At 44.1% G+C, this 13705-nt stretch overlaps 1 protein-coding gene across 1 annotated transcript; it reads left to right on the forward strand.

Moving 5' to 3' along the window:
* The first annotated feature begins 39 nt into the window (after positions 1-39).
* Positions 40-12800, forward strand: polr1a (RNA polymerase I subunit A). The gene is made up of 32 exons (XM_020502123.2): positions 40-398; positions 644-848; positions 1016-1165; positions 1280-1387; positions 1473-1558; positions 1654-1754; positions 1892-2081; positions 2241-2394; positions 3157-3330; positions 3472-3594; positions 3690-3917; positions 4139-4393; positions 4512-4703; positions 4795-4944; positions 6756-6939; positions 7138-7220; positions 7330-7488; positions 7852-7950; positions 8066-8218; positions 8309-8391; positions 8558-8723; positions 8889-9107; positions 9291-9505; positions 9918-10085; positions 10193-10328; positions 10498-10655; positions 10815-10944; positions 11119-11487; positions 11685-11885; positions 11994-12111; positions 12212-12376; positions 12524-12800. The coding sequence occupies exons 1-32, from the start codon at positions 322-324 to the stop codon at positions 12622-12624; spliced, it is 5100 nt and encodes a 1699-aa protein (XP_020357712.1). The 5' UTR covers positions 40-321; the 3' UTR covers positions 12625-12800.
* The last annotated feature ends 905 nt before the right edge of the window (positions 12801-13705 follow it).

Raw genomic sequence — 13705 nt, forward strand, 5'->3', positions numbered from 1 at the left:
TTTAAGTGTTCATAGGGGGGAGCTGCAGTAACACCCACCAACGGATAGTATTATGTGATTGATTAGGTAGCTTTGGTTATGGTGAATGACACAATAAATATTTTGTAATTATTCATATCAATTAACCGGTTATGTATTCACATGTTCAGTTGAATGAGAATACGTGCTTTCTTTTCACCCCTATCTCTTAATGGTACCGTCCATGAAGAGGAATGTCCCACGTGTTGGAGAATTGTAACTTCGTAGCGCATGTGGATTTTATACAGTTCAAGTAAGAAACGCATACATTCATAGAAACAATTTACTTGGAATTTCTAAAGTATGCTTTTTGGGAAAGAAGTACCATGGAGGCGGCTGGAGGGAATGACATTTGGAATGTACACTGCAGAAGAAATAAGGTAAGAATACAAGTTGTTATGAGTGCATATGCTCTTGAAGCCGTAATAACATGCCCCTGCATGACTTTTGCGTTTGGATTGGAGTGTGTTGGACTAGCTAACTATAGTTAATAACTGGTTAGTGTTCACTGTTCTTGGACTGTCCGTTTGTGGTACTGCTACTATGGATATTATGCTAGTTAACTGATAAAATATTGCATTCAGTCATTGTAGCGTTATCATGTCATGTTCCCATTTCTCCACAGAAAGTTGAGTGTCAAGAACATAACCAACTTCAGATTCCTGGATAATGTTGGTAATGTTGCCCCCAATGGCCTCTATGACCTGTCATTGGGCCCAGCTGATTCCAAAGAGGTGTGCTCCACCTGTATGCAAGACTTCAACAACTGCCCTGGGCACCTTGGGCACATCGAGCTACCCTTACCCGTATACAACCCACTCTTCTTTGATGTAAGTGAACAACATTGAACACGCTTATCCCAGTAGTTATTACAAGTACATGGCCTGTTTCCAGATAAACTGCTACACGATCCAAAACACAGTCGATAGGCTACAAGTTACAGTGTGGTAGTCTTCTTTTAAAGTAATACCCTCTCTCACTTCTACTCTGGCACCAGAAACTGTACCTGCTGATCCGAGGGTCATGTCTGAACTGCCACATGCTGTCCTGCCCCAGAGCAGCGATCCATCTCCTGCTGAACCAGCTGAAGCTGCTGGATGTGGGAGCTCTACAGGAGGTCTATGAGCTGGAGCATGTGCTGAACCAGGTGAGCATCACACAGACAGGAGTGGTAATATTCAAAAATAATGATGTCTCTGAAATCACACTCCTGTCTCTGAAATCACTCACACAACTGGTTTTGACCCTATCTCTGTTGCAGTTCCTGGAAGGCAATGCCCAAGCTTCTGGGGTTGAGATCCAGGTGGTGTTAGAGGACTACTGTGCTCATGTCAACAAACGGAAGACAGGCGACGATCACAGCTCACCAGTAAGAGCTGATTGTGAATGTGTCATAGAAACTGAACATCACAATTCAGACCAATGTGATGAAATGTAATGTTTTGTGTTCTCAGATCAAGCATATCTGTGACAAGAAGAACAAGCTTATAACACTCTTCTGGAGGGTCCAAATGAACTCCAGGAAATGCCCTCACTGCAAGTAAGTATATACCATTCTGTCCAATTACCATTTATTTCATAGCAATTCTGTCCCCTGTGTGAAGCTTCACACTGAGTTTTACTATTCCCAAATAGGAGTGGCCGATCACAAGTGCGCAGGGAGCACAACAGCAAACTGATTGTCACCTTGCCTGCGGCTATGTATAAAGATGGTGCCATCAAGGGACCCGATGAAGGTAATGCATACCATTCAGTCTTCTGCTTCAAGATTGGTAATATGGTAGAGGACTAAAAGATGTTGACATTTCTGCAACTCTATTGTCCTGAATTGGAAAGTTTGAATGAGTGCCCTTGGTCTCTTCTCCTTTTTCAGAAGATGGGATGGCTGGAAAACGTGGATACTTGACCCCTAGCACGGCACGGGATCACATCGCCAAACTTTGGGATAAAGAAGGTTTCTTCCTGAAGTGCTTGTTCTCTGGACTGGAGGAGTTGGAGAGCTCACCCAGTGGCTTTTACCCTGACCTTTTCTTCCTGGAGCTTATGGTGGTCCCTCCATGCAGGTGAGGAATCTCTCAGAGAACAGCCTTACAATTTGTGGGTTTGTTTTGAATGTAGTTGTTTTCTTCTGATAGTTATGGGGTCTGGAATTGCATCACAAAAACCTCCTAGTTGTGAAGCTTTCCAGTAACTTATGAGAGTAACCCTCTTGTTTTCCCCAGGTATCGGCCCATTAACCGTCTGGGAGACCAGATGTTCACTAACGGCCAGACGGTTAACATGCAGGCAGTAATGAAGGACAGTGGCGTTATCCAGAAGCTCCTAGCACTTCTAGCTGGAGAGAAGCTGAAGGAAAAGGAGTTGCAGCTGGTGGAGGTATGTGAACTGATGGAGTGGGGTCGCATTTGCTCTTTAAACATTATTTTGAGGGAATGAAAAGGTCAAAGGTGACACACTTGATTTTCCATGTATGACTATAAATTACCCTTTTATTAGTTTGTCATCTCGTACTGTACTTTGATTTGATTCTCTTTTACCTCGCTAAGTCTTTTAAGAAATGTAAAAAACATACAGAACATTTGGGAAAAACAACAAAAGCAAAGTCAAATCAAATTTTTATTTGTCACATACACATGGTTAGCAGATGTTAATGCGAGTGTAGCGAAATGCTTATGCTTCTAGTTTTGACAATGCAGTAATAACCAACAAGTAATCTAACCTAACAATTTCACAACAGCTACCTTATACACACAAGTGTAAAGAGATGAAGAATATGTACATAAAGACATGAATAAGTGATGGTACAGAACGGCATAGGCAAGATGCAGTAGATGGTATCGAGTACAGTATATACATATGAGATGAGTAATGTAGGTTATGTAAACATTATATTAAGTGGCATTGTTTAAAGTGGTTAGTGATACATGTATTACATAAAGATGGCAAGATGCAGTAGATGGTATCGAGTACAGTATATACATATGAGATGAGTAATGTAGGGTATGTAAACATCATATTAAGTCAAGACACAAACACGGCTCCACATTCCTAGAAATATATATCTGGGTCTTTTGCATGAAATAAAGTTAACCAATTGTGTGCAAAGTGTTGCCATTCCTCTGTACTCTAAATTTAAAGGTACAGGAAGCCGACCCCTCTCAGACAGACCAGGCCTTCCTGGCAGGGATCCCCGGTGCCACACTCACAGATAAACTCTACAACACCTGGATTCGGCTCCAGAGTCACGTCAATATAGTCTTTGACAGTGACATGGACAAACTGATGACGGAGAAGTACCCTGGCATTCGTCAGGTATGTTTTCCCATGGAAATCTCTTGCCACCTGCTCCATAAATGCAGCCTTTTAGCCAAAGGGAGTGAAAAATGTCAGTATACTTTCATCTTCCAACCCATACATTTTTTTTGTTCATGCTGTCCCTGTTTTCTCTTTCAGATCTTAGAGAAGAAGGATGGTTTGTTCAGGAAGCACATGATGGGCAAACGTGTGGACTATGCAGCACGCTCTGTTATTTGTCCTGACATGTACATTGGGACCAATGAGATTGGAGTACCCATGGTAAGAGTCATTGCCTTTGCCTGCATTCTGCATGTCCATTGATAGTTGGAGCGTTGTGTGAGCTCGCATGATAAACTCCATCTGTTTTGCTACAGGTGTTTGCCACCAAGCTGACTTACCCCCAACCTGTGACGCCTTGGAATGTTAAGGAGCTGAGGCAGGCAGTTCTGAACGGGCCCAATGTTCACCCTGGGGCCTCCATGGTCATTAACGAGGACGGCTCCCGCACCATCCTGAGCAGTACTAGCCTCACCCAGAGAGAGGCCATCGCCAAGCAGCTCCTCACACCCTGCACCGGGCAGCACATGATGCCCATGAAGATAGTAAGGCCAATCTTTCTAACACCACTTACACCAGCCGTTTCCTCTCCCTATCTAATGGTTCCTTGATTCCTTATTAACCTTGATTCCTTAATTCATTTTTTATTGTAATCTCATATACTTTCCCACTAGTTATATCATCTTTAATGAAGCGACATTTTAATCTTCCATTTCATCTTTCTATTATATTTGCCATCTATTGAGCAATGTTCATATTCTCATAGGTGAATCGTCACATCAAGAATGGCGACGTCCTGCTCCTCAACCGGCAGCCAACACTGCATCGGCCGTCCATCCAGGCTCACTGCGCCCGCATCCTGCCAGGGGAGAAAGTGTTAAGGCTTCACTACGCTAACTGTAAGGCCTACAACGCTGACTTTGATGGGGATGAGATGAATGCCCATTTCCCTCAGAGTGAACTGGGCAGGGCTGAGGCCTACACACTTGTCAGCACTGACCAGCAGTACCTTGTGCCCAAGGTGAATGCTCATTGCTCAGCCTTACTAAAATTTTTTTTTTGCTAGATAAGCTATTGTTTTCTCACCCTCAACACCTACTGTTGCTATACAGCCTCACTGCCTTGTCTATGTCCCCCAGGATGGGAAGCCTTTGGCAGGTCTGATCCAGGATCACATGGTGTCAGGCACTAGGATGACCATCCGCGGCTGCTTCTTCTCCCGTGACCAGTACACTGAGCTGGTCTACCGAGGTCTGACCGACAAGGTCGGCAGAGTCAAGCTGCTGCCGCCCGCCATACTCAAACCATTCCCTCTCTGGACTGGGAAACAGGTGCAGAAGGACCTACCCATGGGTTGAGAGGTTTAGTAGGTCATAATTCATATTTGTACAGGTAATAACACAGGTGTCCTTTGTCATTCAGGTGGTGTCTACACTACTGATGAACGTCATCCCAGGAAACCACATCCCTCTGAACCTGACAGGGAAGGCCAAGATCCCCAGTAAGGCCTGGATCAAGGAGTCTCCACGCTGTGTTCCTGGCTACAAGCCTGAAACCATGTGTGACTCCCAGGTCAGTCTGTTCACTAAAAGTACTACTCAACTTACCAATGTTGCACATGTACAGTGCCTTGCGAAAGTATTCGGCCCCCTTGAACTTTGCGACCTTTTGCCACATTTCAGGCTTCAAACATAAAGATATAAAACTTTATTTTTTTGTGAAGAATCAACAACAAGTGGGACACAATCATGAAGTGGAACGACATTTATTGGATATTTCAAACTTTTTTAACAAATCAAAAACTGAAAAATTGGGCGTGCAAAATTATTCAGCCCCTTTACTTTCAGTGCAGCAAACTCTCTCCAGATGTTCAGTGAGGATCTCTGAATGATCCAATGTTGACCTAAATGACTAATGATGATAAATACAATCCACCTGTGTGTAATCAAGTCTCCCTATAAATGCACCTGCACTGTGATAGTCTCAGAGGTCCGTTAAAAGCGCAGAGAGCATCATGAAGAACAAGGAACACACCAGGCAGGTCCGAGATACTGTTGTGAAGAAGTTTAAAGCTGGATTTGGATACAAAAAGATTTCCCAAGCTTTAAACATCCCAAGGAGCACTGTGCAAGCGATAATATTGAAATGGAAGGAGTATCAGACCACTGCAAATCTACCAAGACCTGGCCGTCCCTCTAAACTTTCAGCTCATACAAGGAGAAGACTGATCAGAGATGCAGTCAAGAGGCCCATGATCACTGGATGAACTGCAGAGATCTACAGCTGAGGTGGGAGACTCTGTCCATAGGACAACAATCAGTCGTATATTGCACAAATCTGGCCTTTATGGAAGAGTGGCAAGAAGAAAGCCATTTCTTAAAGATATCCATAAAAAGTGTTGTTTAAAGTTTGCCACAAGCCACCTGGGAGACACACCAAACATGTGGAAGAAGGTGCTCTGGTCAGATGAAACCAAAATTGAACTTTTTGGCAACAATGCAAAACGTTATGTTTGGTGTAAAAGCAACACAGCTCATCACCCTGAACACACCATCCCCACTGTCAAACATGGTGGTGGCAGCATCATGGTTTGAGCCTGCTTTTCTTCAGCAGGGACAGGGAAGATGGTTAAAATTGATGGGAAGATGGATGGAGCCAAATACAGGACCATTCTGGAAGAAAACCTGATGGAGTCTGCAAAAGACCTGAGACTGGGACGGAGATTTGTCTTCCAACAAGACAATGATCCAAAACATAAAGCAAAATCTACAATGGAATGGTTCAAAAATAAACATATCCAGGTGTTAGAATGGCCAAGTCAAAGTCCAGACCTGAATCCAATCGAATCTGTGGAAAGAACTGAAAACTGCTGTTCACAAATGCTCTCCATCCAACCTCACTGAGCTCGAGCTGTTTTGCAAGGAGGAATGGGAAAAAATGTCAGTCTCTCGATGTGCAAAACTGATAGAGACATACCCCAAGCGACTTACAGCTGTAATCGCAGCAAAAGGTGGCGCTACAAAGTATTAACTTAAGGGGGCTGAATAATTTTGCACGCCCAATTTTTCAGTTTTTGATTTGTTAAAAAAGTTTGAAATATCCAATAAATGTCGTTCCACTTCATGATTGTGTCCCACTTGTTGTTGATTCTTCACAAAAAAATACAGTTTTATATCTTTATGTTTGAAGCCTGAAATGTGGCAAAAGGTCGCAAAGTTCAAGGGGGCCGAATACTTTCGCAAGGCACTGTACCCACCTTGATTTGATCTATTTTATTATTAGTGTAATAGTTTGTATTAGCTGTATGTTAAACCATTTTTTTTCACTTTGTGCAATGCACACCTAGTCCTAGACTTTGCCATTAACTGTGTCTGATCCTGCAGGTGATCTTCCGTCAGGGAGAGTTGCTGGTGGGGGTGTTGGACAAGGCCCACTATGGCAGCTCAGCATACGGCCTGGTCCACTGCTGCTACGAGCTATATGGAGGAGAGACCAGCGGTAAACTCCTCAGCTGCCTGGCTCGCCTCTTCACTGCCTACCTCCAGCTGTACCGGGGGTTCACTATGGGTAAGGCATGGGCTTCATCCCAACTTCAACCTTATTCCCTATATAGCCCACTACTTTTGACAAACATAGTGCCCAATATAGGGAATAGGGTGCTATTTGGGACATACTAACAGGTGTTCTAGATCTATCTGAACAGACTCATGGATCCATCACAAGGCTCTCTCAAAATTGAAGAGTTATTTATTGAATGCATTTCAGGTGTGGAAGATATCTTGGTGAAACGAGGAGCCAACAGACAGAGAAAGCAGATCATAAAAGAGTCTGTCACGTGTGGGACTAAGGTAAAGATGCCAGTATCAATCAGTTGATCCACGTTCCAGGAACAAATAAACAAATTGAATGACCTGCATTAGTGTGGCAGTAACAGTTGTTTGCTCTGGTGTAACCCAGGCCTTGCAGGCAGCCTTTAACCTGCCTGACACCGTGGACGAGAGTGAGGCTAGGGGCCGCTGGCAGGACGCCCACCTCAACCCAGACCAGAGAGACTTCAACATGGTGGACCTCAAGTTTAAGGAGGTGGCCAATCAGGTCAACAACGACATCAACAAGGTGAGCTACATGGGAGTTTGCATTGTTTGATTTGCTCATCCTTCAGTTTTGTGAAGAGGTTACCATCAGATGGTAGTCATCATCTGTTTGCGTGTGAATGTCAGGCTATCACTGTAAAGAAGAATATATTCCTTAGTGGTCCTCTGTAGCACGGTTGGTAGAGCATGGTTCTTCCAATGCCAGGATAGTGGATTCGATTCCCGAGGCCACCCATATGTAAAAAATGTATGCACACATCACTATAAGTCGCTTTGGATTAAAGTTTCTGCATATATTTCTAATGGACTTTGATAGGAGTTCCTGGTAGCAGGAAACACTTTTAACTGCTGTACGGTTTTGACTGATGCTATTTTCTCCTGCCAGGTGGTCATGCCCCTGGGTCTCCACTGCAGCTTCCCTGAGAACAACCTCCAGCTGATGGTGCAGTCTGGGGCTAAAGGCTCCACTGTCAATACCATGCAGGTACTCCTTTAAGGAACCAAGCAGACATCGAACCATTAAGACACACAACCGATATGCATTTTGTCTCTGTGTATCAATCGCAACTTGATGAGTACATTTCTTTTGTTTTTTTTAGATCTCCTGTCTGCTGGGTCAGATTGAGCTGGAGGGTCGACGTCCTCCCCTGATGCCTTCTGGGAAATCTCTGCCATGCTTCCAGCCGTATGAAAGTTCGCCCCGCTCTGGAGGTTTTGTGTCTGGCAGGTTCCTGACAGGAATCAAGCCCCCGGTACGTGACTTCTCTCTGCCCCAAGTTATGTGTTTTATTGTTCCACTTCATAATTGAAGGTTTCTGAATGTTCATGATTCATTGTTGCAGGAGTTTTTCTTCCATTGCATGGCTGGCCGGGAGGGTCTGGTAGATACAGCTGTTAAGACCAGTCGATCAGGGTACCTTCAGAGGTGAGCTGGCATTACAGAAGTCTGAATGTTTTTACAGAAGTGTGAATGTCTACGTCCCAAATGGCACCCTATTCCCTATATAGTACACAGCCTTCGACCAGAGTCCTGTGGGATTCACACAATATTTACATTTCCCCCTTTCTGAACGGACTCATTGTGGTTCCAGATGTGTGATCAAACACCTGGAGGGCCTGGTGGTTCAGTATGACCTGACTGTGAGGGACAGTGATGGCAGCGTGGTCCAGTTTCTCTATGGAGAGGATGGCCTGGACGTCCCCAAGACACAGTTCCTCCAGCCAAGGCAGTTTCCCTTTATACAGGACAACTATGAGGTAGGATTTGCCTCTGCTCTAGTCAACTGATCCTGTTTTCTAAAGTGTTTATTGAGACTGAAAGCACGTCTTTATTTCAAGACCGTGCATGGCAAACATTGCATCCATTCTTTTTTTAAAGATGACTTTTTGCAGCACCCATTTAGAATTTCCTGTTACTCACAGGTCATCAGAAAGTCCAAGTGCTTGGATGAGGTCCTGGCCAAACTGGACCCTCAGGCTGCCACCAACCATTTCAAAGCCATCAGGAAGTGGAAAGCCAAGAGGGAGCATCTTTCTCCCAGGGAGGGGGCCTTCCTGCTCTTCTCCCAGAAGAAACTGAAGAAGGCAGAGCGCCAGGCTCTAGAGAACCTGGCCAATGGCAGGGATACTGCCACTCTGAAGGTAATGTGTTGTCCCACTGCTGCAACCCCGCAATGTTATCAGATGAAATATCCCTCTACAACTATTTACCAGTTTTTTGGGATGTATTATTTGTCATTCTACTTTTTCAATGTATCATATCAAACTCTGGTAGTTTGCTGTTTTGTTAAACATTCTAATATGTTACCTTCCCATGTTTCTTAGTTGGTGGATAGATGGAGTTCTCTAGACCAGGACAGCAGATCTAAGTACCTGAAGAAGACTTCACACTGTCCTGAGCCCTGCCTGAGCCTGTTCAGGCCTGACATCTCATTTGGGTCAGTGTCAGAGACGTTTGAAAGCATTGTGGAGTCCTATCTAAAGGACATCCAAGTCAAGCAGTTATCTGAGGGAAGCTCGAAGAACCTTGATGCACAAAGGTGAGATTTCAATCCAGATCGTCTATATTGCATATAGTATTTACCTAAATGGACATTTACGTACATTTTAGAGGGGCGGCAGGTAGCCTGGTGGTTAGAGAGTTGGGCCAGTAACCGAAAGGTTGCTAGATCGAATCCCTGAGCTGACAAGGTAAAAATGTGTCGTTCTGCTCCTGAACAAGGCAGTTAACCCACTGTTCTGAGGCCATCACTGTAAATAAGAATTTGTTCTTAACTGACTTGCCAAGTTAAATAAAGGTAAAATAAAGAATAATACGTCTTCTAAAAATGACAAACTTTAGGTGTAGAAACTAAGATTGCGCTGTTGTACATCATTTTAGAAGCCATTGTAGCTACTGTATTTTTTACTGAGTGCTTAGGTTATGTCATGGTCTCCACTCTGTCTATGCAGACTAAAGCATCTGCTGCAGCTGAAGTGGCAGCGAGCCCTGTGTGACCCAGGGGAGGCGGTGGGTCTGCTGGCTGCTCAGAGCATCGGAGAGCCCTCCACCCAGATGACCCTCAACACTTTCCATTTTGCCGGCAGGGGGGAGATGAACGTTACCCTTGGTATCCCAAGGTACAGTATGGTCTCCACTGGAATATAACTGTGCAATGACTCTTTGCCAGAATAAAATGTACAAACTCTGGACATTAGTGTCTGAATATTTTCTCCGTCACCCACAGGCTTAGAGAAATATTGATGATTGCCAGTTCCAGCATCAAGACTCCGATGATGAGTATTCCTGTGTTAAACAGTAAAAAAGCCATCAAGCGGGTGAAGACACTAAGGAAGAAGCTGACTCGCGTGTGTCTAGCTGAGGTTATTATATTGGCTCTATTTACTTACTGTTTATGAACCATTACATCCCAAAGTAATTCAATCGTTACTACCACAGAAATATAATACATTTTTCTATGGTTATCACTCCATTCTTGTGTTTCAATTAATTGTGAGTGAGAGTCATTATTCTGTCCATTGTTGTTCAAAGGTGTTGCACAAAGTGGATGTCCTGGAGACACTCCGGGTGAAGAACAAACAACAGAAGGACCGCGTCTTCAAGATCATCTTCCGCTTTCTTTCCCCAGAGCGCTACCAGGAAGACAAGATGCTGACTCCCCATCAGATCCTCCACTACATGGAGAACAGGTGAGCTATTATAACCAGCGCTGTGCCCAACACATTCTCTTGCCAACACAACCCGTGTGTGTGTGAGAATCAGATCACGGTTACTAGTCCGACAAATGTACTTCCGTGTTGTCGGTCTGAACCAATGTAAGGCATTCTTTGCTACCTTGTCTTTTCCAGATTCTTCCGCCTACTACTGGAGGCCATTAAGAAGCGCAATACCAAGCTGGCCTCTATCAACGCAGTGGAAACACGCAAGGCTACAGTACGAGATAATGACCAGGATGTAGGGGACTCCTCAGCTAGACAGGTGTGTTAAACAAGCATAGACTTTTCCCTATTCATCTGTTCCTTTCAGCCATAACTTTACATTTGTCTTTAAAGCTTGGACTTAATCATTACCAAAGTGACCATTGTTCTTAAATGTAGAATTATGCTACATTTGTCCCAATCTTAATTTGTGTAAGTCATTTCTTTGTTGTAGGAGAGTGGAGAAGGGGATGGGGAGGAGGAGAGCATGATTGTGGACGATGTGGGGAATGAGGGAGACGCTGACGCCTCGGATGCGAAAAGGAGAGAGAATCAGGAGGAAGAAGTGGATTATGAGAGTGAGGAGGGAGAGGATGCTGAGGGAGAGGACCTGGTGGAGGAAAAAGAGGAGAACTCTGAAGAGGTGCCTGATGAGGTGCCCGGTGACCTGGCCACTGAAGAGCCTGGTGGTGCTGGGGCAAGGAAGAGGTCGAAGCAGAAAAGCACACACACACAGGACAGAATGAGGGTCAACACTGTGCTGGAAACTAGTTCCAGCATCGAGGACTATTCCTATGACAGCCAGCAGGGTCTCTGGTGTGAGGTATGTACCCCTAGTCTGTGCCCTTCTGTCTGATTTGGAATATTACTTTCTGGGTTTAAGATACTAAAATACTTATTTCAGCCAATGGTTGCCTCATTGATGGTCCGCATTGTTTCTCACAAAACCAAGTACTTGACTTGAATATAAATGTTTTGAATGTGGATTGAGTGGAGTTTTTGCATTTCTCTGTTTGTCAGGTTACGCTCATCCTGCCTGTCAGCAAGGTGCACTTTGACCTGACGTCGCTGGTGGTGGCCGTGGCCCAAAATGCAGTGGTGATGGAGACTAAGGGCATCACCAGATGTCTGCTCAGTGAGGTCACTAAGAAAGATGGCTCCAAGGAGCTGGAGCTCAAAACTGAGGGCATCAACATGCACGAGCTGTTTAACCACAGTGAAGTAAATCCACAAACTTTCACATGTATAGAGTACTTGTACAGTAAAAACATAATTTCTTAATGTGGGTATCTTTGTTTATACATTCTATGCTATGTGTTTTAATCTCAGATTCTTGATGTGAATCGGCTGTACTCCAATGAGGTCCACGCCATGGCAAACACGTACGGCATTGAGGTGGCCCTGAGAGTCATTGAGAAGGAAATTAAAGATGTCTTCGCTGTCTACGGTACAAACAGGCTCACAACTTCTTTAGCTATCTACTCATTTCCCAACAACAGGTTCTGGAGAGCTGTGTGATCTCCTCTCTGCTCTCCTTTCCTTTGCAGGTATTGAGGTGGACCCCAGGCATTTATCCTTGGTGGCAGACTACATGTGTTTTGAGGGCGTGTACAAACCTCTCAACCGCTTCGCCATTCAGTCCAACTCCTCTCCATTGCAACAGATGACCTTCGAGACGAGCTACAAGTTCCTGAAGCAGGCCACTATGTTGGGTAGGCATTATTACACAAAACATCTGTAGGCTGTACACATAATACAACAGGAGACGTAATACATCATAAAATAAATAGAACAATACATGGTCTGCCCCTCATCAGTTGTTGGTTTAACGAGGTGTCTGATCTTTGCTCTCTCAACAGGCTCCCATGATAAGTTGGTCTCTCCCTCAGCTTGCTTAGTGGTGGGTAAGGTTGTAAAAGGAGGGACTGGGATCTTTGATCTGAAGCAGCCATTGCAATAAATGTTGTTAAATGCATCAGGTACCCATAGCCTCCATGTCTAGATATTTCAAAGGAAGGAAGTGAACGCACCAGTTCACTGCAAGTGCCATTGTTATGACAATGAGGAAAGGGACCGTTTTTTTATTTGTTGTATGTTGTCTTGTATTTGACTATTAAATATGTATTGAAGTGTTTATTGTATGGCCTCTTTATTTGAATATATTTGAATAACACGGTCTGTTTGGGTGTGGAGTCAAAATAGCTTTGGTTTCTAAGGCTAAAGGAAGACCAATGCATGCCATGTAGTATCCATACCAGAAGCAGCTGTTGATATTGGAAGCTATTTGTATGAATTGTATTTAGCACTCTGGTGGGCCAAATAAAGATAAAAGATTATATATATTTTTTTAAAATCTTTTTTTAACCAGGTAGGCAAGTTGAGAACAAGTTCTAATTTGCAACTGCGACATGGCCAAGATAAAGCATAGCAGTTTGACACACAAAACAACAGAGTTACACATGGAATAAACAAAACATAGTCAATAACACAGTAGGGGAAAAAGTCTATATACAGTGAGTGCAAATGAGGTAAGATAAGGGAGTTAAGGCAATAAATAGGCCATGGTGGTGAAGTAATTACACTAGCAATTAAACACTGGAATGGTAGATGTGCAGAAGATGAATGTGCAAGTAGAGATACTTGGGTGCAAAGGAGCAAAATATATAAATACAGTATGGGGATGAGGTTGTTGGATGGGCTGTTTACAGATTGGCTATGTACAGGTGAAGTGATCTGTGAGCTGCTCAGACAGCTGGTGCTTAAAGCTAGTTAGGGAGATATGAATCTCCAGCTTCTGTGATTTTTGCAGTTCGTTCCAGTCATTGGCAGCAGAGAACTGGAAGGAAAGGCGGCTAAATTAGGCTTTGGGGGTGACCAGTGAGCTGAGATAAGGCTCGGCTTTACCTAGCAGAGCCAGTGGGTTTGGCGACGAGTATGAAGCAAGGGCCAGCCAACGAGAGCATACAGGTCGCAGTGGTGGGTAGTATATGGGGCTTTGGTGACAAAACGGATGGCACTGTGATAGACTGCATCCATTTTGT

Source organism: Oncorhynchus kisutch, linkage group LG15 (assembly GCF_002021735.2).
Source record: "Oncorhynchus kisutch isolate 150728-3 linkage group LG15, Okis_V2, whole genome shotgun sequence".
NCBI lineage: Eukaryota > Metazoa > Chordata > Actinopteri > Salmoniformes > Salmonidae > Oncorhynchus > Oncorhynchus kisutch.